The sequence below is a fragment of the Panthera tigris genome, chromosome A1 (assembly GCF_018350195.1).
Source record: "Panthera tigris isolate Pti1 chromosome A1, P.tigris_Pti1_mat1.1, whole genome shotgun sequence".
Lineage (NCBI taxonomy): Eukaryota > Metazoa > Chordata > Mammalia > Carnivora > Felidae > Panthera > Panthera tigris.
This window is the reverse complement of record NC_056660.1, coordinates 116,602,132-116,627,838: the sequence shown is the minus strand read 5'-3', so window position 1 is coordinate 116,627,838 and position 25,707 is coordinate 116,602,132. Positions and strand designations below refer to the sequence as shown.

Sequence of the window (25,707 nt, the reverse complement as noted above, 5' to 3'; positions counted from 1 at the left end):
CTTAAATTTGTCATATGAATGAAATAATATATGTCTTTCTATGACTAATTTCGCTTAGCATAATACCCTCTAGTTCCATCCACGTAGTTGCAAATGGACTTTTATTTTTTATTTCAATGCCTCACTTATTTTTAAAAAAATTTTTATATTTATTTATTTTTTGAGAGAGAAAGAGGGAGCAAGCAGGAACGGGGCAGAGAGAGGGAGACAGAGGATCTGAAGCAGGCTCTGTGCTGACAGCAGAGAGCCCCAAAAGGGGCTCAAATTGTGAGATTATGACCTGAGCAGAAGTCTGACGCTTAACAGACTGAGCCACTAGGCGCCCCAGTACCTCATTTGATTAAGTGATAGCCAAAGATAATCGGACAAGAAAAGGTTTCCGAAGGTAGAATCATTTCAGCGTACTTCCTGCCCCTTCCGTTTTATTTTTACCCCCAAAATAAAACACCAACTAGGCCTTGGAATGAAAACCTTAAGAGAATTAATTCTAACAACGGGATTACGAGCATCTATCCGGAAGGTAAAGGTGTGTCCTAAAAAGCTGCATCCTCAAGCTTATGTCCAAAACCGCACCTTGCCTTGGAAGCCAGTCCTGTTGGCATTTGTATCCCGAACGTCCGCTGCTGTGCTCTAGAGAGCGCTGGAACCACACAGCTCTTTTCTATCAACTTTCTTAGCAACACATAAATACCTGTTTTCCAAGCCAATTGTAAAAACGCTGTATCCTACCTCCGAAAATGATGAGGACTCTGGGCCACCGGTTTCCAGGACTTCAGCCCCAGATCCTGAGCGATGTTGCCATAAAAATAGCCATTCTCCAGCCGGCACCGCGGAGCGGATCTGCTCGCGTTAGGCTTCCTCTCCCACCGTCACCGGGGCGTCCCCAGTCGAGGGAAGACCAGGACCCAGAGAGGTGCGGCGGCGCCTCACCCTGCGGCAGAGCCGCCATTCCAGTTTTCTGATCAAAAGCAGCCACCGACTGTCATGTAAAAAACCCCAAGTAGTTTATCTTCTCTGTTTGAAACCTCTGTGTCTTTAGATTTGACCCTTTGACTCCAGGCTCGACCAACAGGAGCATATCCCCTTTTATTTTGCCTAGTAAGAAATGTGGGGAGTAGGTGGGAACCTAGCCGAAGGGGAAAGCACTAACATCGGCGCCTATTGTCTCTGGCCTTAAATGAAAGAATTTATAAAGTAGCTTTCAATCTCTGTGTTACAATTCATTAAAAGTGTGTACCGAGACCTCGTCCCCGGCGGGCGGGTGCGGGGAGGGCCGGGCGGATGGGGGCGGGGCGGGGATGGGGGTGGGGCGGGCGCTGCGGGCAGCAGGGCACGCTGGAGGGTCTCGCGCACGCCGGCAAGCCGGGGGTTATTTCTGTGCGCGGGAGCGCGTCCCGAGGCTTCTCTTGGGGTTAAGCGGCTTCTCCCCAGGAGGAGGGAGAGTGGAGAATGGGCGTCTGGGTGTGGGACGCCTGCCCTGAGCTCCAGAGAGTTGCTTCCCACGGAGACCAGCGGAAGAGTGGGCGAACATGAAGTCCAATCCTGCCATCCAAGCCACCATCGACCTCACAGCGGGCGCCATAGGGGGCACAGCATGTGTCCTGACTGGGCAGCCTTTCGACACAGTGAAAGTGAAGATGCAGACGTTCCCCGGCCTGTACAAGAGCTTCACCGACTGCTGCCTGAAGACGTACTCCCAAGTGGGTTTCCGCGGCTTCTACAAGGGGACTGGCCCAGCGCTGATTGCCTACGTCGCCGAGAACTCTGTCCTCTTCATGTGCTATGGCTTCTGCCAACAGCTTGTGAAGAAAGTAGTTGGATTGGACAAACAGGAGAAGCTGAGTGAACTGCAGACCGCAACTGCGGGGTCCTTCGCCTCCGTGTTTGCTGCGCTGGCCCTGTGCCCCACTGAGCTTGTGAAGTGCCGGCTACAGACCATGTACGAAATGGAAATGTCAGGGAAAATAACAAAAAGCCAGAACACAGTCTGGTCCGTCGTGAAGAGTATCCTTAGAAAGGATGGCTTCTTGGGCTTCTACCACGGACTTTCGAGCACTCTACTTCAAGAAGTACCGGGCTATTTCTTCTTCTTTGGTGGCTATGAACTGAGTCGATCATTTTTTGCCTCAGGGAGATCAAAAGACGAACTAGGCCCTGTCCCTTTGATGCTAAGTGGCGGAATTGCTGGAATTTGCCTTTGGCTTGTCATATACCCAGTGGATTGTATCAAATCCAGAATTCAGGTTCTTTCCATGTCTGGAAAACAGGCTGGATTTATGGGAACTCTTGTAAGTATTGTGGAAAATGAAGGAATAGCAGCCTTATATTCTGGAATGAAAGCTACTATGATTCGAGCATTCCCTGCCAATGGATCACTATTTTTAGCTTATGAATATAGCAGGAGGATGATGATGAGCCAGTTTGAAGCATATTGAAGTGTCTTGGTGAACTGGATCTAAGTAAATGCCTTAGAGGACTATAGTTTATCTCTGGTTTCGTGGAGTACTGGACCAATGTGGAATTATTTTTTACTTCATGGGAATTTTGTTTTTGTCTTCCCTTCTTCTACCCTAAACTTTATGGAAGATCTTCTATTTTACATCATATAATTTCTACCCATAATTGTATTAAAATAGAAGATGACTGCTCTTGTGTTTGGTGGGATATACAGAGTGAGCTGGTGGTCTGTGAACCTGTTCTGAATGCTAAATCTAGTTATATCACGGCTGTTGCATAAACCTGTACATGTACATGCAGTTTAGTTGGTTATCTGTTGTGAGTAAAACAGTTTGGTCCCATGTTTAATGTCATATCAGCAGAAAGAGGTAACCATGTTTCATGAAGATGATCATAAATGATAGCTTAACCCATTCTGCTTAACATGTTCTCTATACTAGGCAATTAAAGTTTTTAAAAAGTTTTTGTGTGGTGCTTGAAACCCCAAATACCCACCTAGATTTTTAAGAGGACAACATACTTGCATACTGATGTGGCTTCCACATTGTTGAGTACAATTTCAGAGTAAGCATCCTGCAATTTCTCTATTCTTAAAATAGTGGCATTCACTTTCAAAGTGGGATCATATTCGGCACTCTTAGTTAGGTGTAGCCTACAGCATCAGGACTTGGGGAAGTAGTGCAGCCTTCATCTGTACCAACTTTCCCTCTTTTTCCCTCCCAAAGAGCTTCCCCTCTGCTGGGCTTTAGATTGAGGGACGGATTAATGGAATGGGGCTATTGAAGCACTTTGGACCATTCATTGTCCTCTCTGCCTCCAACAGTCAGAAACCCTTCCAGGGAACATAGAGCACCAAAGCCAAGGGATCCTTTGCTCATTGTTTGGCGAGCAAGTAGATGAAGTTCTCTCCTCACAGGAAAAACCAAACAGAACTTAATACTTGCCCTCCACAGTAAATAATGCTAGGGCTGACCCATCCTGAAATCTCCCTCAGGATCTATAACTCCTTGTCATTCTTTTACAATGTTGGAACCTTCTAAATTTGATATTGGCCATCAGGGAAATTTATTGATGACTGTATATGGGGTGTAACTTTATAAAGCAATGAAACATGAGAAAAGCAATTTATTAAACTATATCATATGTATGTGTAAAGCACTGATAAAAGAAAAACCCAGAAAACAAAAAAACAAAACATACTTCATCTGATCCACACAGACTTGTAGATGAGCAACTGTTCTTTGGCCATACGGTATAGGGGGTCATTCTTGTTACAACCAAAGTAAGCCTCATTATTCCTTGCTGCTCAAAGACAAGCAGAATTTCTGTCAATAAAAACTGTTTTTAAACAGCCTGGAAAGCTGAAAGCAAGCCAGCTACCAGTCTTAGTAGTAGTCCACACCATGTGTATCTATCACCATTGGAAATTTTGTGTGGAATCTCCAGTTCCCCTTAGCTTTTTGCTATCTGTGAAGCTTCTATAGTAACTCTAGGCATAGTCCCAGAAACAAGAGGGTCAGAGAAATGAGATGTTGACAAATGGGGATTGCGGCAGACGTTTGGGGAGGGAAAACTCAGTGTTGGGCTTGGTGTGCTGGAGAGCAATGGTTGGTCTTCCATTTGCTTTTTCTTTAAAAGAAAACCACTTTTCTACTTAAAAAAAAATTTTAATGTGTATTTTTTTTATTTAAAAAAATTTTTTAACGTTTATTTATTTTTGAGACAGAGAGAGACAGAACATGAACAGGGGAGGGGCAGAGAGAGAGGGAGACACAGAATCTGAAACGGGCTCCAGGCTCTGAGCTGTCAGCACAGAGCCCGACACGGGACTCGAACTCACGGACCGTGAGATCATGACCTGAGCTGGAGTTGGACGCTTAACCCACTGAGCCACCCAGGCGCCCCTTTAATGTTTATTTTTGAGAGAGACAGAGTGTGAGAGGGGGAGGAGCAGAAAGACAGAGGGACATAAGAATCTGAAGCAGGCTCCAGTCTCTGAGCTGTCAGCACAGAGCCCGACGAGGGGCTTGAACTCACGGATCATGAGATCATGACCTGAACTGAAGTTGGATACTTAACCGACCGAGCCATCCTGGTGCCCCAAACCATTTTTCTACTTTACTTTTGAGTTACTTATACATTTATGTTCTTTTTTTTATAGTGATAATGATAGGTCTTTAATAGCTGTCCTTTCAAGTCTTCAATTGTTTTTTTTCTTTTAATTTTCTTTTTTATTTTTTAAATTTACATCCAAATTAGTTAGCATATAGTGTAACGATTTCAGGAGTAGATTCCTTAGTGCCCCTTACCCATTTAGCCCATCCCCCCTCCCACAACCCCTCCAGGAATCCTCAGTTTGTTCTCCATATTTATGAGTCTCTTCTGTTTTGTCCCCCTCCCTGTTTTTATATTATTTTTGTTTCCCTTCCCTTAGGTTCATCTGTTTTGTCTCTTAAAGTCCTCATATGAGTGAAGTAATATGGTTTTTGTCTTTCTCTGACTAATTTCACTTAGCATAATACCCTTCGGCTCCATCCATGTAGTTGCAAATGGCAAGATTTCATTCCTTTTGATGGCCGAGTAATACTCCATTGCATATATATACCACATCTTCTTTATCCATTCATCCATCGATGGACGTTTGGGCTCTTTTCCTACTTTGGCTATTGTTGATAGTGCTGCTATAAACATGGGGGTGCATGTCTCCCTGCAAAACAGCACACCTGTATCCCGTGGATAAATGCCTAGTAGTGCAATTCCTGGGTCATTAGGGTAGTTCTGTTTTTAGTTTTTTGAGGAACCTCCATGCTGTTTTCCAGAATGGCTGGAGAAGCTTGCATTCCCACATTTATGTTCTACATTTCATACTTAAATGGTCAGTAGCTTAGTGGAACTTCATCCAAACAGACCTGGATTAAGGAAGAAGAGAGAGAACTGGCTTCCAGCAGGAAGTGAATGTCTTCAGAGTCCACAGGCCCCCTGCCCAGCACTTGTGAGCTTGTCTCACTCCTGTTGTTGGCATACCTTTCTACGTGTTGTCTATCAAAGGTTTAACAATATCTTCAAAAGAAATAGTTTTCAAAAGAAATAGGTCATGATCTTACAGTGCCTGAGTTCAAGCCCCATGTTGAGCTCTGTGCTGACAGTGCAGAGCCTTCTTGGGATTCTCTATCTCCCTTTCTGTCCCAACCCTCAAAATAAATAAACTTATTTTTTACATTTTATTTATTTTTGATAGACAGAGAGAGAGCACAAGTGAGGGAGGGGCAGTGAGAGTTGGAGACACAGAATCCGAAGCAGGCTCCAGGCTCCCAGCTGTCAGCACAGAGCCAGACACGGGGCTCGAACTCACAAACCATGAGATCATGACCTGAGCTGAAGTTGGTCGCTTAACTGACTGAGCCACCCAGGCGCCCCAAAATAAGTAAATTTAAAAAAAATAGTTTGAGGCAGCTAAGGAAGATCAAATTCTAAGTCAGGAGAATTTTTTTCCACTCAATTTGCTTAACTTATGATTTGATATTTGGGTACAATTTGTATAATTTTAGATCTGTACTCCAGACAAAGATAAGGTAACTTGAGATAATGTGTTTAGAGAAATTTGGAGTTTTATACTATTAAATTATTTACATAATTAAAAATATTTAATTCACATCATTTATAATGTACCATATTTACCTCTGGGTATTCAGACATTAATGTATTTGGTTTCTATCCTCAAGGATCTGATGGTTTAGATGTTTGTTTTACAGTTAGAAGAATGATATTCTAGAATAAAATTTAAAAAAAAAATTTTTTTTAGTGTTTATTTGAGAGAGAGAGAGAGAGAGAGAGAGAGAGAGAGAACGTGAGCAGGGGAGGGGCAGAGAGAGAGGGAGGCACAGAATCCAAAGCAGGCTGCAGGTTCTGAACTGCCAGCACAGAGCCCAATGCGGGGCTCGAGCCCATGAGCCATGAGATCATGACCTGAGCTAAAGTTGGATGCTTAACTGACTGAGCCACCCAGGCGCCCTTAGAATAAAATTTTATATGAAAAAGTAGAATCTAGGGGTTCCTGTGTAGCTCAGTGGGTTAAGCATCTGACTTCAGCTCAGGTCGTGATCTCTCAATTCTTGAGTTGGAGCCCTGTATCAGGCTGTCTGCTGTCAGCGCAGAGCCCACTTCAAATCCTCTGTCCCCCTCTCTGTCCCTCCCTTGCTCATGCTCTCTTTCTCTCTCAAAAATAAATAAACATTAAAAAAGGTAGAATCCAAATTGTATGTGTGTGTAAAATGAGTGATGGGATCTCTGAATTTGAGGAGCTGCCTCTTTCCCTTAGTTGTGTTTTGTTTTTGTATTGTTGGGTTTTTTGTATTCCTTAAATTGGTGCATGGTATTTCTTTTTCTCCATAGTTTTATTGAGATTTAATTGACAGATAACATTGTGTAAGTTAAGGTTTACAATGTGATGATTTGACATATGTATATCTTGTGAAATGATTACCACAATTAGGTTTGTTAACACATCCATCACCTCACAGTTACCATTTATTTGTGTGTGTAGTGAGACGGTTATTTATCTCTAAGATGTAAATTGTCAAATCCGTTGTTCTGATGCCTAGTCTTATTTTAAACTTCACTTTGACATAACGTAATTTAATCCTCATCTTTGAAAAATCTTTTCTGATATTTATTATACCTTTTGGTATACTGTCAGAGCCAGATGGTCTGCATCTTGCAATGCTACAGTGATGTTTTAGCTAGAAATTCATTCTTTGTCTAGCTTTCATGGGATACCAAGCTGTAGCAATTGTTCAGTATATGTGATACCTCAGAAGGACCATATCTGGCAATGGAGCATCAAAGCTGATATTTTGTTTGAACAAGAAAATTGTTCAAAAAATTTTTCTTGTTCAAACAAGAAAATATCTCCAAGTTGCTGAATTTGAAAGAAAAATAGGTTCTTTTTTTTTGGCCCAGGGTTCTAAAGACGAGTGATGATACTTCTAGGAAGTAGTTGTGTACATAAAATACTCACAGGAGATTTTTGCTCAAATTCAGAAAGTACCCTCTATCTGGAGTCTGCATTTCCAACTTGAGCACCATTGAAAGCCTGTAACTCTCTAGTCTCTCTGGTCTGTCCAGATTCATGTGGAATGGCCCAGAAGTCTTTGCTGAGAACGTTTTTAGAAAGTTAATTATTTCAGTGTTGGAACTATTATCCAAGTCTGTGGCTTGCTTCATGTGCTGCACCATCCACAGTGTTCTCAGCTCCCTCCTGATGCCAACGATTACTCTTTGTCAATGTTGTTTAAGAGGTAGATTAGCATCTTCCTGTGTCCTGACCTTTTTCAGGTTGATGGTGGTCAACTGATGACTGGTTCACTGCATCAGGCTTAATGGCTTTTTTGAAAACAGTACAAAACATTTGGTATTACTGGCTTTGAATCTGTATCTTGAGGTGAAAAACTCCACAGTGGGTAAACAGTTTTATAGAAATAGATGTCTGTTAACAATCCTGCACATTCAGGGGGTGGGAGGATTTCCCCAGAAAAGGTATTATGTCTGCCAAGGGGAAGCCAGATTGTTGTCTTTTTTTTTTTTAAGTTTATTTATTTATTTTGAGAGACAGCACAAGTGGGGGAGGACCAGAGGGAGAATCTCAAGCAGACTTCACACTGCCAGCATGTAGCCTGATGTGGGGCTCAAATCCACAAACTGTAAGATCATGACCTGAGCCAAAATCAAGAGTTGGGTGCTCAACCAAGTCATCCAGGCACCCCAGATGGTTGTCTTTATAATGAGTAGTTCTACTCCAGCCTAAAGTCATTTCATTAGGTTCTCATCAGCCACCTGGACTCTTGGCAGGCCTTAACTAGGGCAACCTTCCATGTACCTTCTTTTCTGTTAAAAGACAAATGGCTCTTTGGCGCATTCAGAGGAAAGACTTCTTTCTGCCTTTGGAGAAATGGCTTACTCTTCTCTAGGCAGCACTCTGGGTTCCCAATCTAGTTCTTGGAGATGTTGCCCACAAAAAAGCTTCCTTGTGTCCTTGAAACCAGACATAAGAATATTCTCAGACTCAGGTGCCCAGTGGGTCATCAAGAAGCTGCACAGCAGAGTTAGTCTTCAGCTCTTAATGTGGAGACTACCATGGTGCTATTCCTGTCTTCTGTAATACAGGAAGGCCCCTGGGTTTCTGGGCTTTGTTTCCTTGAGGGAAGGCTTGGTTGAAGTTAAATATTTTAGCAAGAATACTTCATTGTTAATTCCATGTGCTTATGTTCTATCACATACGCAGTATTTTTTTTAAATCTAGTTAGAACTCAAGTTCACAGAATTGGATTATAATAAACTGTCATCATTAGTCCATATATGACCTACATTATTTATCTACTTATACATCCAATATCATCTATCTATTTCTCTGTCTAGTTATAAATCTAAATAGTAATGGGAATTTATAAACATAGCACCTCCCCCAAATGCTAGGGACTTGGTAATAATCTACATCTAACCATATACATGGTCCCTCATATCTGTCCCCACCTTCACCAAATGAAGATAATCATCATCCCGAATTCTATGTACATCATTCTTTGCTCTTTTGAATATGCTTTTAGTGTATTATATATTACTCCCCTGTATAGATTTTTCATTTAGTTGTTTTAAACTTTATAGTAAAGGTAAAAATACTGTATGTAATACTTTGCTACTTATTTTTCCACTTAATATTTATTCTTAAAATCCAATAATGTTGTGTTACTGTAATTCACTTATTTTGGCTACTGTAAAACATTCCATTTTGTGAGTCTACCATCATTTACTCATTAGTTGGTGGGCATATGGATTGTTTCCTGATATTTTCTCTTGTGCACACAGCTAATATAAATATTCTTATACCTCTTTTTTTTATTTAAAAAAATTTTTTACGTTTATTTATTTTTGATAGAGAGAGACAGAGCACAAGTGGGAGAGGGGCAGAGAGAGAAGGAAACACAGAATTGGAAGCAGGCTCCAAGCTCTGAGCTGTCAGCCACAGAGCCCGATGCGGGGCTCAAACCCCCAAACCACGAGATCATGACCTGAGCCAAAGTCAGACACTCATCTGACTGAGCCACCCAGGCGCCCCTCTCATATATACCTCTTGATGTAAATGTGCAAGAGTTTCTCTTGGATATATAACTGGGAATAGAAATTATAGAACTCTCAGGCATTTATTTAGGAGTAATTATGCAATTTAGTAGATAATGCCTGGCTTGTACCTTATCGTATCTTCTATTTTTATTGAGGTTTAGTTGACATGTAACATGTTAGTTTCAGAGGTACAACATAATGATTCAATATTTGTATGTATTATGGAATGAAATGAAATGATCCCCACAATAAGTCTAGTTATCATCCAACCACCATACATAGTTATATTTTTCTTGAGATGAAAAATGTTAAGATCTGGTCTCTTAGAAACTTTTAAATGTACAATACAGTAGTATCAACTATAGTCACCATGCTGTACATTACATTCTCAGGACTTGTCCTTTTTACATCTTTAAGATGTCTATTGGTGAGTCCAAGTCCTTGATTTTAATACAAATTTATTAATCTTTTATTCCAGGGCCAGTATCTTTGTAAACAATTTTTTTAACATTTATTTATTATTGAGAGACAGAGAGACACAGAGCGTGAGCAGGGGAGGGGTAGACAGAGGGGGAAACACAGAATCTGAAGCAGGCTCCAGGCTCTGTCAGCACAGAGCCTGACACGGGGTCACTGTAAGGTCTGTTTACCCTGAGAAGAGGAACTGTCCATCTCCCTCTAGAAATGCCAAGTGGAACAGCCCAGATGAAGCTACTTATACACTTCACATGCAAACTGTGTGGGATTGGCTTTATGATGACGGCGATACTCGCCCACTGAATATGCCCATCACCTAGATCATTGTAAATGCTGTATTTAGGGCAGGCCCTTTCACATGGGCATCCCATATTACCTTATTGTTGCAAAACCAAAAAACAGTTTGGGATGCCTAATTGAATTTTCTGTCTCAGCTTCTCCCTAAGAGTCTTCTACATGCTAATAAAAACATTAAATTAATTAACAAGAGATTGGGGAGAGGCCAGGGGAGAGACAAAGTACTCTTCCCAAAAAAGGTGGAAATTTTTAAATGGTTATTAAGGAATAGATGAATAGAATGAATGTTTATAGGAACAAAATAAAGAGGAAACAAAAAGGAGGGAGCCATAGGACTTGTCCTAGCAGGGTGGAAATCTTTAGATGACTACTTAAAAATGGGGTAAGTAAAATGGACACTGATTGCATTAAACAAAGGTTTTAATACAGCACTACCTAAGGTTGGGCAGGCCAAAGGGACTTCCTCGTTGGCCTCCCAACATTAAAGGACCCCCAAACAAGTCTAACTCTCTTTACTCCTGTTTGAAGACATGTAAAAAGTCAGAAGGTAGAGATTACAATGAGAAACTTAACCAGAAATCCCTTGGGGACATTGCTTAGGCAGATTAATCAAGATAAAGACTGACAAAAGAGCCAGCATCCCATGACTTGGCCTCTCACAGGGGACCCAAAGCCTTTTGCACAAGAGTGGTTAAAATGGTCAGGGGGTGAAGAAGAGAAGTTTCCAGGACTCCTTGATATGGAAGTCCCACATAATGTGGTACCAAAGCCCACTGGTGAAGCCATGATTTGGGCTACAATTAGGTTGAGATTACCTAAAACCTTAATGGTTGGTCGGATTATGAAAGACAGAATGTTTAAGCAAGTATTATGTAAAGATGTTGTGTTGGGGCACCTGGGTGACTCAGTCAGCTAAGTGTCCGACTTCAGCTCAGGTCATGATTTCATGGCTTGTGAGTTTGAGCCCCACATTGGGCTCTGGGCTGACAGCTGAGAGCCTAGAGCCTGCTTCGAATTCTGTGTCTCCCTCTCTCTCTCTTCCCCTTCCCTGCTCGCTCTCTGTCTCTCTGTCTCTCTCTCTCTGTCAAAAATAAACGTTAAAAAATTTTTTAAAAAAAAGAGGTTGTGTCAACTTTACTGAATATTTTATATGGGAATGGATGTTCTATATGGCTGAGGAACTCTTCCTCTACCTAGTATAGTAAAATCAAAACCTGTGGCTAATATCCCAATAGAGGCTACAGTGAGGAACATATGAGTTGATAGAATTATGGTAAAATTTTGTAGAATTGGTATCTTTGAACAAGCTATACATGAAGAGGTTGTGTCTTTTTTACCTGATTGTACTTGGGCTACAGACATTGTATCTGACTGGGGAACATTTCTCCTACTTAGTATTATAAAACAGAAGACATGTAAATCAGCTCTCTTCAAGTAAGGCTAATTGGACATGCTAAATGAGAACTAGTAAGATTGCCTGAGCCACACAGTGTGGAATGGAAGCTAGAGTACTAGTAGGGACAAATTCTCTCTGTCGATAGCCCTATGTGGTAGGAACCTCGTCTGGGACTTAAGACAAAAGCCTGTGAGTGCTTCCCAGTAATGACTATGGTGACTTTGGACAAGAGAATTTCCATTTGACAGGTATTTGCTACCTTGCTATCAGATGTTAACCAAAGCTATCCTGATTACTGCAGGACATAGGAGGTTCTTGAAACCTGAAATACCCATAACGTCTAGAGTGATATTGAAAAACACTCTAATGAAGACCTCAATGCCCAGACAAGTTCTATAATAAAATGGAAGTGATTTACTTAGGATCATGCTGCCTGGGGAGTACAGGAGATATTTACAAGTAGGAGCCTCTTTTCCCCTAGGACTGACTCTGGAATTTCATAAGGACTTTCTGCATTCTACTATCACACGGCAGTGCTCTATAAAGAGCACTCGACTAACCAACAAAAAGTTGCTTGGTTTATGGATGACAGTTCCAAGGTGAATGGACAAATATCCTGTTTGAAAGGCTAATACCCTGATAAGGTGGTCACCTGAGTCCATGAAATAAGTGGATATTAGGGCAATGTAGAGAAGGGATGAATCTAGACATATTCCTCTTGCACCCACTGAGACACAAAATGCCAGTAAAGACTGTTCTGACTGTCCACAAAAGACACAGAGACTACAGGTGGCTATATGGCAGATTCCCTGGTGGGAAATCCTTGAACATAACTGGCAAGTCAAGCTGATACTGGTAGCTCCAGGGGGCTACAAATGGGTGCTGACAGGAATAGATATGGACAATGGACTAGGCTTGGCTTACCTGGTGGTAGATGCAAATGCTCAGAGTGTTATGAAAGAACCAGAACAGAAAATACTGCACCAATTTAGACAACTGACCATCATTTCTTCAAACCAAAGGAAAAAATTGGTTGTCTAAAATAGGGGCAGATAAAAGCAGGAAGATCTGGCTTACATGCCTTCACAGGTGTGTCTAAAGGACTGTCCCTACTGGCTAGATTTCTCTTGTTTTTCTGATGGCTCTGGGGAAGAGGGGGTAGGGGAGGTGCTGCCATACTTTGTCCCCGTATCACCTCAACTATTTTTTCCCTGCTTGATACAGTAGTCATAGGACCAGGTCTGCAACTACAAGGTCTGGAATCAGGGATAATTCCTAAGCAAGAAACTGTAATTATGTTTTTAACCTTTATGTCAGAATTCCTAAGGGCCTGCTCAGCCAGGATGTACCTTCACCCCGTCTGGAAAAATTGCGGTTAACAGTGAATGCAGCTATATTGCTGGTGGTATATATAGCCCCCTCATTCTGCAGCTCTGCAACCTTATTCTATGTGAATAGGAGTGGACTCAAAGGGAAGTGTTGCTAGACTAGTATTGCTGCCTGCAATCTAGCCAGCACAGTGGCCAAATTTAATGTCCCTTCCAAGCATGGAAAATTTTGAAAATAAATGCAGAGAACAAACAATAATATCTACGACTAAAGGAATGGATAAATGGGTTATGTAATGAAGGAAATACAGTACTACACGAACACCTTGAAAGAAGCTCAGAGCAAGAGATTATATACAGACTTTCTTGTTATCAACCTTCTAATCTTTCTACTCCATGACGTATAGGCCAAATCATCAGCCACTGCTCATGAATAAATGACGTTATGAGTTGAATTATGTCTTTCCTGAGACGTTCTAACCCCTGGTACCTCAAAATACAAAGGCAACAAAGTTAAAATGCGGTCATTAGGATGGACTCCAATCCAATACGGCGGATGCCCTTATAAAAAGGGGAACTTTGGACACAGACACAAATGGAGTGAAGACTGTGTAAAGATACAAAGGGAGAAGAATTCCACCTACAAGTCCAGGAAAGGGACCCAAAACAGATTCTTCCCCCTGAGGCTTCACAAGGAACCAACCTTGCTAACATTTTAATTTCAGACCTCCAGCTTCCAAAACCACAAGATGATAAAATGTCCATTATTTAAGCCATCCAGTTTGTGGTACTTTGGTATGGCAGCCCTAGAAAACTAATACAAATGCAAATCTATACCTCTAGGGGCACCTGGGTGGCTCATTCCATTAGGCATCCAACTCTTAACTTTGGCACAGGTCATGATCTCACAGTTTGTCAGTTTGAGCCCCACATCAGGCTCTGCACTGACAGTGTGTGAAGACTGCTTGTGATTCTGTCTCCCTCTCTCTGTGCCCCTCACACATTTGCTATTTCTCTCTCAAAATAAATAAAAATAAACTATTAAAAATTCTATAACTCTAGCCATCTTTCTTTCCAGGAAAAGTGAACAATTTCTCTGTGCCCCTCACACATTTGCTATCTCTCTCTCTCAAAATAAATAAAAATAAACTATTAAAAATTCTATAACTCTAGCCATCTTTCTTTCCAGGAAAAGTGAACAATCCGTTGTATCAGTTGAAGTTCTCTCCCATGAGGGGGAGTTCACTCCCTTTCTGGGCCAGTCCTACAGGATGCAATTCTCTAGAGGTCTTATTCTGGCTTCTGCCAGATTTCTGTGTGGAAATATTTCTAGGTTAGGCTCAAATTTCCCATCTTCAGTAATTTGATCACAGGGCACTCCCACTGAGACCAGAGATGGAGGGTGAAAGAGAGGGGGTAATGCAGGAGCAATAGGTGCATTGCCAGTCTGAACTATCCACTAATGAAACATATGAAACATTTACATTCTCTAGAACTTGTCATGTATGATCTTGTATTATTCCACTTGAAGATGGAATGCTGATACACAGGAAACCAATTTTATGGTTTGATGAATCCGGTAATATCTAGTAGTCAGGGGTTCAGTCTCTACCACAGTCTAGTAACAAACCAGAAGCTGGGATCTCTAGGAAGCTGACATTGAGATAGAGTTTGAGTGTAGAGTGTCTGCTGAGAGTTCTTTGGGATTTATATCTGTGGAATTGAGGTGATGGAGGCAGGATTCAGCAGACAGTGAAGTAGGGAGTTCTGGAGCTAAAATGGCCCATTAGAGGTGTTTTGTGTTAGTCTGAAATAACCAGGTCTTCATATTTCCACCTTGATCAGTGGCTTGATGTGGCTTACCCTGGGATGGGTGTGACAGCTGAAGGATGCCCACTGATAGCGCTCCTGCCACTCCCAGACACAAGTCCTTCTCTGAAGGGGAATCTTAGTGGTGCATCTCCATGTCTTTACAGTCCACCTGCTGTGCCAGTCAGATCCTCTTCATACATATATTCAGAAGACAGCTCTTTCATGGTTCTGATGGTCCTCTTCCTGGAGGGAAACTTAAAGAGAAAGTTTAATGGGATGACCTACAGCCCCTGCTACTGAACCTGGTTTCAGGGTTAAAACTGACAATCATTTCCTCACTTCTCTACTGTCCACTTTAGGTTTCTTCCAACCCTCCACTAGCATCCCTGCTGATCTCACCAGCTTACCTGGTGGTGTAATCCAGACGTTCATTCCTGAGAGATCTGAGCCATGGTCACCATGCCCTTCTCAATCTGGGATTGTTGCATATGTCCAATTACCAAAGTAAATGGCCAAAGGTGTACTAGGAGGCATCTAAGTGGGTCCATGGGGTGCCAAACATATTTTTCCTTGCCCCCCAGTATGTAATAGCAGCCCTATTTCCTCCTGATGATAAGAGTCAAGTTGGTCACTTCTCTTCTTGTCTGCTGGACCCTGGTCACATAGAATCCAAAAGATTGAGGCTACTGCTTCAGCTTACATTATATTGGGAATCTTGCTTTGTTTCCTGGTGGAAAATTTTCCCTTTAGGGACAAGGGCTTCTAACCATGCAGAGCCCAGAGTTCAGAAAAGGGAAGCACAAATTCCCTAAATTGTTTGTTAGGAGCAATGGTAACTGAAGCCATTCCTGCCATATAAAGGGTTTAGTGTTGGTCTCAACTTCTGGAAGGTTAGACATTTGGCTGTGTATGGAAGCAGCTAGATCAGCCTTGGTAAGTGAGGCACAGACACTTGCATCGTTGCCAATGTGTCCTCTTTGTTCATGTGCTCATCGTGCCAGTGGTATTCTGGCTGATGAAAAAAGCTTTCTAAAGTTCAGAGGGTATATGGGGTGCCTGGGTGGCTCAGTCAGTTGAGTGTCTCATTTTGGTTCAGGTCATGATCTCCCGGTTTGTGGGTTCAAGAGCCACGTCAGGCCCGGTGCTGACAGCTCAGAACCTGGAGCCTGCTTTGGATTCTCTATCTCCCCCTCTGTCTCTGCCCCTCCCCCACTCATTCTCTGTCTCTCTCTAAAAATAAACATTACAATTTTTTTTTTATTTTTAAAGTTCAATGGATATATAATTTTGTCTATTTCAATGTTTAGTGACTCTTCTTGGTGGGATGCCCTCTGGTGGCCATTAACTTAGCACATAGAGGTTTTCACACTTTATGATCACTCTCACATGTCCATCAACATGCTTCTAACCCAGAGCTCCTTATACTCAATCTTCCAACTTTTCAGACGTGCAAGATTTTGTCCTCTAACACCTTTATTCAATGAAAAGGAAGCAGAGCTCTTTGTAAGGATAGTGTAATACATACTGGATCACCAATAAAAAAAAGAATAATTTTGTGACCTCTTGCTATTACCAGAAAGCAAGAAGGATGCTTTCAAAATAATGGGTTGGGTCAAAACCCAGAGAGGCCAGTTTAAGGAGTTTCCGGCTGGCCAAGTTGTGATTAATTAGTAAAAAAGAACCAATGATGTATACTTGATTAGAACAAATTAAGTCCATAAATCCATGAGTATATAAGGATACTGAAAAAAAAATGTTCATTTTCTCTTCAAATAATTAGTAGTACATTAAGTTCAATTTTTAGTTTGTTCACTGATCCTTTTGCTAATATATGTCTATACAAGATGTCTTACAATATATATGTCTATACACGATGTCTTACAAATACGTATGTTTGCTTGCCAATTGCCAATTTCTACCAAACAGTCTGGTTCGATTTTGATTGGGATTGCATCTCTATAGAGGTCAATTTGTAGTAATGGACATCTTAACAATTCTGAGTCCTCCAACCAGTGAACATGGCATATTTCTCCATTTATTTAAATCTTCTCAACTCTTCTTTGCAATATTTTATAATTTTCAGTGTCGAAACTTTGCACATCTTTGGTTAAATCTATTCCTATTTATTTTCTAATGTTATAGAAAATGGTAGTTTTTAACTTTTATTTTCCATTTGTTGCAGTTATATAGAAATGTAACTGATTTTCTGGGGCACCTGGGTGGCTCAGTCTGTCAAGCGGCCGACTTCGGCTCAGGCCATGATCTCGCGGTCCTTGAGTTTGAGCCCTGCATCGGGCTCTGTGCTGACAGCTCAGAGCCTGGAGCCTGTTTCAGATTCTGTGTCCCCCTCTCTCTGACCCTCCCCCGTTCATGCTCTGTCTCTGTCTCAAAAATAAATAAACGTTAAAAAAATTTTTTTAAAAAGAAATATAACTGATTTTCTATAGTATAGAAATCAACCTTATATCCTCACCCTTGCTCAGCCTACTACTCATTAGTCCCTGTAGTTTAACAATTATTTCATCTGTAAATAAACACTAATATTTTAAGTATCTGTGTCTTTTATGTATTTTTAAAAAATGTGTATTTTGAGGTGGGGGTGGGGCATAGAGAAAGGGAGAAAGAGAATCCTGTCAGCGCAGAGCAAGCTCCCGGGCTTAAGCTCACAACCAGGAGATCATGACCTGAGTTGAAATCAAGAATCAGATGCTTAACTGACTGAACCATCCAGGCACCTCAGTCTTTTATTTATTTTTCCTGTATTTTTTTAAATTTTTTTAATGTTCATTTATTTTTAACACAGAGACAGAGCATGAACAGGGGAGGGGCAGAGAGAGAGAGGGAGACACAGAATCTGAAGCAGGCTCCAGGCTCTGAGCCATCAGCCCAGAGCCCGACGCGGGGCTTGAACTCACGGACCGCGAGATCATGACCTGAGCTGAAGTCGGACGCTTAACCGACTGAGCCATCCAGGCGCCCCTATTTTTCCTGTATTTTTAAATTGACTAGACCCTCCATTATAATGTTGAACAGAAGCAGTGAGAACTTACTGGCCTTGTCTCTAATATAATGGGGAAGTACTCATTATTTCACCATTAAGTATGATGTTAGTTGTAGGATTTTTGTAGATATTCTTTACCACAGTGAAGATGTTCCCATCCTCTACAGTGTTGAAAATTTCACAAAGTGCACTTTAAATTTTTCAAAGACTTTGTATGCATTTATTGAGGTGATCGCATAAATGTTCTCCTTTATGTTGCTAATACGATGAGTTACATTAATCAATTAATTTAACACATACTATGTTTATCATTTAGGATTTTATTAGTTTTGAGTAATGTAAAATTCTCACAACATGACCCACAAATCAGCAAGGTGCTTTTTTCTCTCCTGGAAGAGTCCACAAATAGTCAGTACAGGAATAGTGTAACCACTTAATACAAAAGGGGATCAAAGTTACTAATTTGTTTATGTTTATTTTTGAACTATGTGCTCACTACAGAAAATACACCTTTTACAATGTAGAGAAAAGGGAATCAGAATATTGGAAAAGTTTCAAATCATGATATCCTGAAAGGGCAGTAAGAGTAAGCAGGTTTGAGTGCATATGGAAATTCAAACAGCTGTGCATTTCTATCCATCAAAGTAGGTCTATGAAGAATAAGCTCATGGAGATGTTTGTGGAATCTACCACCTCTGAAGGAACTGAGGTTAAGTGCTTAATGATCGGCTCAGGGCTGATGTTCAACAAAGCCAATAGTCAGGAAGTCAACCTTGAAGTTTGAAACTTCTGAATGGTTCTGCATCTGTCAATCTGCTACTTCCACACCCTTTTGAGATTAATAGCTTCTTCATTTTGCATTCCAAATATCATGCATGTTCCTCTTGTCCACTTTTAACCTAAAACCATATAGGATTCTGGAAAATGTGGTTCTAAGCCTCATATAACACAATCCAGCACAATCATTATCCTTAGCTTTCATTCTCATGGTTGAAAGGGCTCCCCAGCTTGAAGTGTTGTGTCCAACTTGGAAGAGCAAAACACAGAAGGTGAAATTACCAAGTCTAATCAAACCATCCTTTTTGATAACTTGGCAGTTTTTACTTATATCAACTACCCATTGACCAAAACAATTAGTTATGTACTACATTAGCTACAAAAATGCTGTAGATCTCTCAACAGTAAGAATCAATTATTTGTCCCAACAAGTACCAAAGTCAATAGCACAATGACCACATGCATTGCATATAGTGGTAATTAATTAGAAACAATAACAAAAATAATTTCAAATACACTTACATACTGAAAATACTTTACTTAAGTTCAAAGAGACTTCACAATAGAAATGATATAATACATTTTAGTGAATCATAATGCAAATAACATATCAGAAGTTGTATGATATAGCTACAAGGGTATTGGGAACAACAATTTTCATACCATAAAGGTTTATATTAGAAAATAAAAAGTAGGAATTATGAGCTAAAAAATATGAGAAATTATGAGCTTATGAGTCACTTCAAAGACGAGACACTGTTAAAGAAATTCCATATTTACAACATTTTAAAGATTTCTCCTCCAGTATGAATTTCCTTACACATAATAAAAGATGAGAGTCATTGGAAGGTTTTCCAAAATTGACGACATTCATTGCATTTCTCTCCAACGTGACTTTTCACATGCCTTTGAAGCATGAAGGTAAACTAAAGAATTTTCCACATTTTTTACAGTCTTGTATCACAGTATGAGTTCTCACTAGCTCACTAAGCAATGAGAAAAACTTCAAAGCTTTTCCACATTCTTTACATTTATATAGTTCCTCTTCTGTGTATATGTTCTCAAATATGTACTGAAGTGTTCGGAAATATACTTTTCCATATTTCTTACACTTATATGCTCTCTCTCCAATGTGAATTTTCACAAGGCTTTGAAGGAATTGGATACAAGGTAAGACTTTCCCACATTCCAAACATTAACATGGTTTCTCTCTAGTATGAGTTCTCATTACCGAACAGATGCAAAGGCAGTAGATACTACATTTCATATATTCACAGTGTTTCTCTTCCAATGTGTAATATCATATATACAGTAAATCATATACAATTATAAGGCTTCTCTCCAGTGCTCATGGTTATTAAAAGGAGAGGGAAAACTAGTCTTTCCCACATTTCTTCCATGTATAGAGTTCCTTTTTGATAGGTTTTCTCACCTGTTGAGTAAGCTTTGAGGAGTAAGTGAAGGTTTTCCTATATTCCTTACATTCATAAGGATTCCCCTCAATGTCAATCTTACATGTACAGTAAGGAATGTGGAAGAAATAAAGATTTACTCATAATCTTCTATAGTCAAAGTCATATCTTCAATATGAGTTCTCACATGTGCCTCTAGGTTGAAGGACAACTGAATATTTTCCCACATTTTTCACATTCATAGTATTTGTCTTCATTGAGAAAGCATTCTTCTAAGAGATGAAAAAAATGGAAGACTTTTTCACATTATAGGAAATAAAGCTTATTTCCACCATGAGTTTTACATGTACAACAATGGATGAAGAATGAATAATGGTTTTCCTACATTTTGTGTATTCTTTTCCAAGAAGAACTTTCACATCATGAGCCCTACACTACAAAGAATAGCTGACAGGCTCTCTATATTCATTAAACTGATAGAGTTTGTGCCAGTGTGTGATCCCATGTGTGTTTTAACAATGAATGATTAGTTAATGCTTTCTCACATCCACTGAATTCATAGCATTTATCTTCAGTATGAGTTCTTTTTGTGCACACTTAAAGTTGGAATCTGGCTGAAGGCTTTCTCACACTGATTATTTTTATTAGATTTCTCTCTAGTATGGAGTATCTTCTACACATTGCATATTAAAATCTTTTTCAAATATTTCCCAATTTGATTATATTCAGAGTTTGTTTACCATATGAATTCTTTTTTTTTTTTAATTTTTTTTAACATTTTTATTTATTTTTGAGACAGAGAGAGAGCATGAAAAGGGGAGGGTCAGAGAGAGAGGGAGACACAGAATCTGAAACAGGCTCCAGGCTCTGAGCTGTCAGCACCGAGCCTGATGCGGGGCTTGAACTCACAGACCGCGAGATCCGACCTGAGCTGAAGTCGGACGCTTAACCTACTGAGCCACCCAGGCGCCCCTTTCTTTTTTTTTTATTTACCATATGAATTCTTAATTATCTCTCCTATGTCTTGTACTGATCTTCTCTGCCATGACAAAAAAAGATGAGGATCACCTAATAGAAAGTTTTTCACATTATTGGTGAAGTGAAATAATAAAAACTTAAGGTCAACTGTGTTAAGGAAAGGCTGTGTATTCATATCCTGAGATACCCCAAAAACGTTACAGGTAAAAAGTTAATTTAGGATATAAGATGGAATACAAAAAAATACACAATTAAGCAAAACAAACAAACCAACAAAATCCAAACCCAGTAAACAAGAAACAAAGGAATGAAAATAGATGGTACAAAAAACTGCAGTAGGGGTGCCTGTCTGGCTCGGTTGGTAGAGCATGCAACTCTTGATCTATGGGTTGTGGGTTTGGGCCCAACATTGGTTGTAGAGATTACTTAAAAAATAAAATCTTAAACCACCACAACCCTAGAGAAAACAAGCAACAACTTCTTTGACCTCAGCCACAGCAATTTCTTGCTTGACATGTCTCCAAAGGCAAGGGAATTAAAGGCAAAAGTGAACTATTGGGACCTCATCAAGGTAAAAAGCTTCTGCACAGCGAAGGAAATAATCAACAAAACTAAAAGGCAATCAACGGAATGGGAAAAGATATTTGCAAATGACGTATCAGATAAAGGGTTAGTATCTAAAATCTATCAAGAACTTACCAAAGCCAACACCTGAAAAACAAATATTCCAGTGAAGAAATGGGCAAAAGACATAGACACTTCTCCAAAGAAGACGACATCCAGACGGCCAACAGACACATGAAAAGATGCTCAATATCACTCATCATCAGGGAAATGCAAATCAAAACCACACTGAGATACTACATCCCACCGGTCAGAGTGGCTAAAATTATTAACTCAGGAAACAACAGATGCTGGAGAGGATGTGGAGAAACGGGAAACCTCTTGCACTGTTGGTGGGAATGCAAACTGATGCAGCTGCTCTGGAAAATGGTGTGGAGGTTCCTCAAAAAATTAAAAATACAACTACCCTACGACTCAGCAATAGCACTACTAGGAATTTATCCTAAGGATACAGGAGTGCTGATGCATAGGGGCACATGTACCCCAATGTTTATAGCAGTGGTTTCAACAGTAGCCAAATTATGGAAAAAGCCTAAATGTCCATCAACTAATGAATGAATAAAGAAGATATGGTTTACGTATACAATGGACTACTACTTAGCAAAGAGAAGGAATGAAATCCTGTCATTTGCAGCAACGTGGATGGAACTGGAGGGTATTATGCTAAGTGAAATCAATCAGTCAGAGAAAGACAGGTACCATATGTTTTCACTCATATGTGAAACTTGAAAAACATAACAGAAGACCACGGGGGTAGGGTAGGGGAAAAATAGTTACAAACATAGAGGGAGGGAGGCAAACTGTAAGAGACTCTTAAATACAGAGAACAAACAGTGTTGGGGGAGAGGGGAAAATGGGTGATGAGCATTGAGGAGGGCGCTTGTTGGGATGAGCACTGTGTGTTTGTATGTAAGCGATTAATCATGGTAATCTATCCCCAAAACCAAGAGCACACAGTACACACTGTATGTTAGCCAACTTAGTAATAACTTATATTAGAAACAAAAAATATTTAAAAAATTCCAATAGACACAATAATATAAATAATTACATTAAATATAAATGGAACTAACTCTACAATTAAGACACAAAAATGATAAAACTGGATTTAAAAAAGCAAGATCCAATTCTGTGTTTACATATGATGTATTTAAAATATTAAGACGGCAATCAGCAAAACTAAAAGGCAATGGACAGAATGGGAGAAGATATTTGCAAACGACCTATCAGATAAAGGGTTACTATTGAAAACCTATAAAGAACTTATCAAACTCAACACCCCCAAAACAAATAATCCAGTGAAGACATGGGCAAAAGACATGAATAGACACTTCTCCAAAAAAGACATCTAGATGGCCAACTGACACATGAAAACATGCTCAACATCACTCATCATAAGGGAAATACAAATAAAAACCACAATGAAATACCACCTCACACCTGTCAGAATGGCTGAAATTAACAACTCAGGCAACAGATGTTGGAGAGGATGTAGAGAAAGAGGATCTTTTTTGCACTGCTGGTGGGAATGAAATTGGTGCAGCCACTCTGGAAAACAGTATGGAGGTTCCTCAAAAAATTAAAAATAAAACTACTCTACAGCCCAGCAATTGCACTACTAGGTATTTATCCAAGGGATACAGGTGTGCTGTTTTGAAGGGACACATGCACCCCAATGTTTATAGCAGCACTATCAACAATAGCCAAAGTATGGAAAGAGCCCAACTGTCCACTGATGAATGAATGGATAAAGAAGATGTGGTAAACACACACACACACACACACACACACACAATGGGAGTATTACCCGGCAATCAAAAAGAATAAAATCTTGCCATCTGCAACTACATCAGTCAGAGAAAAACAAGTATCATATGACTTCACTCATATGAGGACTTTAAGAGACAAAACAGATGAACCTAAGGGAAGGTAAGCAAAAAGAATATAAAAACAGGGAGGGGGACAAAACATAAGAGACTCTTAAATACGGAGAACAGAGGGTTATGGAGGGGTTGAGGGAGAGGGGATAGGCTAAATGGATAAGGGGCACTGATAAATCTACTTCTGAAATCATTGTTGCACTATATGGTAACTAATTTGGAAATTTTAAACTAAATTTTAACCAAATTTTAAAAATAAATAAAATTAAAAAAGCAAATAAAAAGGATGAGAAAGTAAAAGGAGGGAAAAGATATATCATATGAACTCTAAGCATAAGAAATATAGGGTGATTATAGTAATATCAGATTAACAGTATTACCAGACACTAAACGGGATGTTTCATACTAGTGTCAGTTCATCAAGAAGATAAAATAATCCGGGGCACCTGGGTGGCTTAGTCGGTTAAGCATCTGACTTTGGCTCAGGTCATGATCTTTTGGTTCATGAGTTCAAGCCCCGTATTGGGCTCTGTGCTGACAGCTCAGTGCCTGGAGCCTGCTTTGGATTGTGCCTGTCTCCTTCTCCCTCTGCCCCTCCTCTGTGCGCTCTCTGTCTCTGTCTCTGTCTCTCTCTCTCTCAAAAATAAACATTAAAACATTTTTTAATTAAAAACAAATTTAAAAAAAGATAAAATAATCCTTGTGCATATCTAATAACAGAGCTTCAAAATGTATGAATTTTTACAAAGTGCTACACCAGAAGGGAGAAATAAATAATGATTGTGAATTTGTCTAAGAATTTAACATTTTATCTCAATAACTGACAGAAAAACATGTAGGAGAAATGGTAAGAATAAAGAAAAATCAAACAACATTATCAAGCAACTTGGTTTAATTGATATAGCATACTAAATACACATTTAAGTACACATGGGAAACTCACCAAGATAACCCATATATTGGATAACAACAAAACCCAATAAATTTCAAAGGATCAAAATCATACTGAGGATGTTTCCAGACCAAAACAATTATTTTCACTATGAAAAATGTTATTTCTGGATATTTGGACATGAAGCAACATACTTCCAGTTAACCAGTAGTTTAAATAAGAAATCAACAGGGAAGTTACAGACGAATTCAAACTGAATGTATCAAAATTCATGAAATGCAGGGGTGCCTGGGTGGCTCAGTTGGTCGAGCATCTGACTCTTGGTTTTGGCTCCAGTCATGATCTCACAGTTTCAAAAGTTCGAGCCCCCTGCCTGGCTCTGCACTGGCGGGTTCTCTTTCCTTCTCACTCTGTCCCTCCCCTGCTTGTGCGGTCTCTGTCTCTCTCAAAAGAATTAAAATTTAAAAAATTCATGAAACGTAGCTTCAATAATGCATGGAAAGAAATGTATAGGTTTTATTTATATATTTTAATATATATATATATGTATGTATATGTATATATTAAAGAAGTTTAGCATCAATTATCTAAATCTTCAGAGAAACTAGGGGAATAAAACTAAACCCAAAGTAAGTATAGAGAAAGAAATAAAAATATAAGAGTGGAAGTCAATGAAATAAAAAACAGAAATAGGAAAATAAGAATAAGATTGGTTTTTTAAAAAGATTAATAAAATTGATAATGATAAACCAATACTGATAAAGACAAAAGGAGAGATCATGTATTTTACCAATACCCAGAATGAAAAAGGCGCATCATTACAGATTCTAAATATATTGAACAGATGATAAAGGAGTATTAGCAATAACTTCATGTCAATAAATTCAACATCTGATAAAATAAATTGTTTTAAAAAACACAGGTTACCAACTGACACAAGAGGAAACAGAAAGGGAGAATTGCAGCCTATCTATTTAAGCAATTGATTTTACAATTCAAAATCTTTCCACGAAGAAAATGTTAGCTACATGTGTCTTTTGTGGTAAATTCTATCAGATACATAAAGAAGAACTAGTATCTTACACAAACTCTTTCATAAAAGAGAGGAGGAGGAAACAATTGCCAAATCATTTTATGAGACCAATATAACCCTGAAACTAAACCTGGTAAGAGTATAACATGAAAAAAATAGATAGGTCAATATTACTCATGAACATAAATGCAAAATTCTCAACAACATAGTAGCAGATCGAATCTACC

General features: G+C 39.6%; 2 protein-coding genes across 6 annotated transcripts in view; one reads left to right on the top strand and one right to left on the bottom strand.

Moving 5' to 3' along the window:
* The first annotated feature begins 1,391 nt into the window (after positions 1 to 1,391).
* On the top strand, positions 1,392 to 2,893 carry LOC102959185 (mitochondrial ornithine transporter 1-like). The gene has a single exon (XM_015535655.2). It carries the CDS (start codon positions 1,530 to 1,532, stop codon positions 2,433 to 2,435), a length of 906 nt encoding a protein of 301 aa, XP_015391141.1. The 5' UTR covers positions 1,392 to 1,529; the 3' UTR covers positions 2,436 to 2,893.
* Positions 2,894 to 14,550: 11,657 nt separating this feature from the next.
* LOC107179229 (protocadherin beta-15-like) overlaps positions 14,551 to 25,707 on the bottom strand; it is a 31,547-nt gene continuing 20,390 nt past the window's right edge. Inside the window, exon 2 of one of the 5 annotated variants that reach the window (XM_042985548.1) lies at positions 14,551 to 15,137. In XM_042985548.1, the coding sequence (XP_042841482.1) occupies positions 15,088 to 15,137 (50 nt within the window). In that variant the 3' untranslated portion in view covers positions 14,551 to 15,087. The remainder of the gene's footprint in view (positions 15,138 to 25,707) is intronic. The other 4 variants (XM_042985534.1, XM_042985540.1, XM_042985550.1 and 1 more) reach the window with 4 other exon arrangements.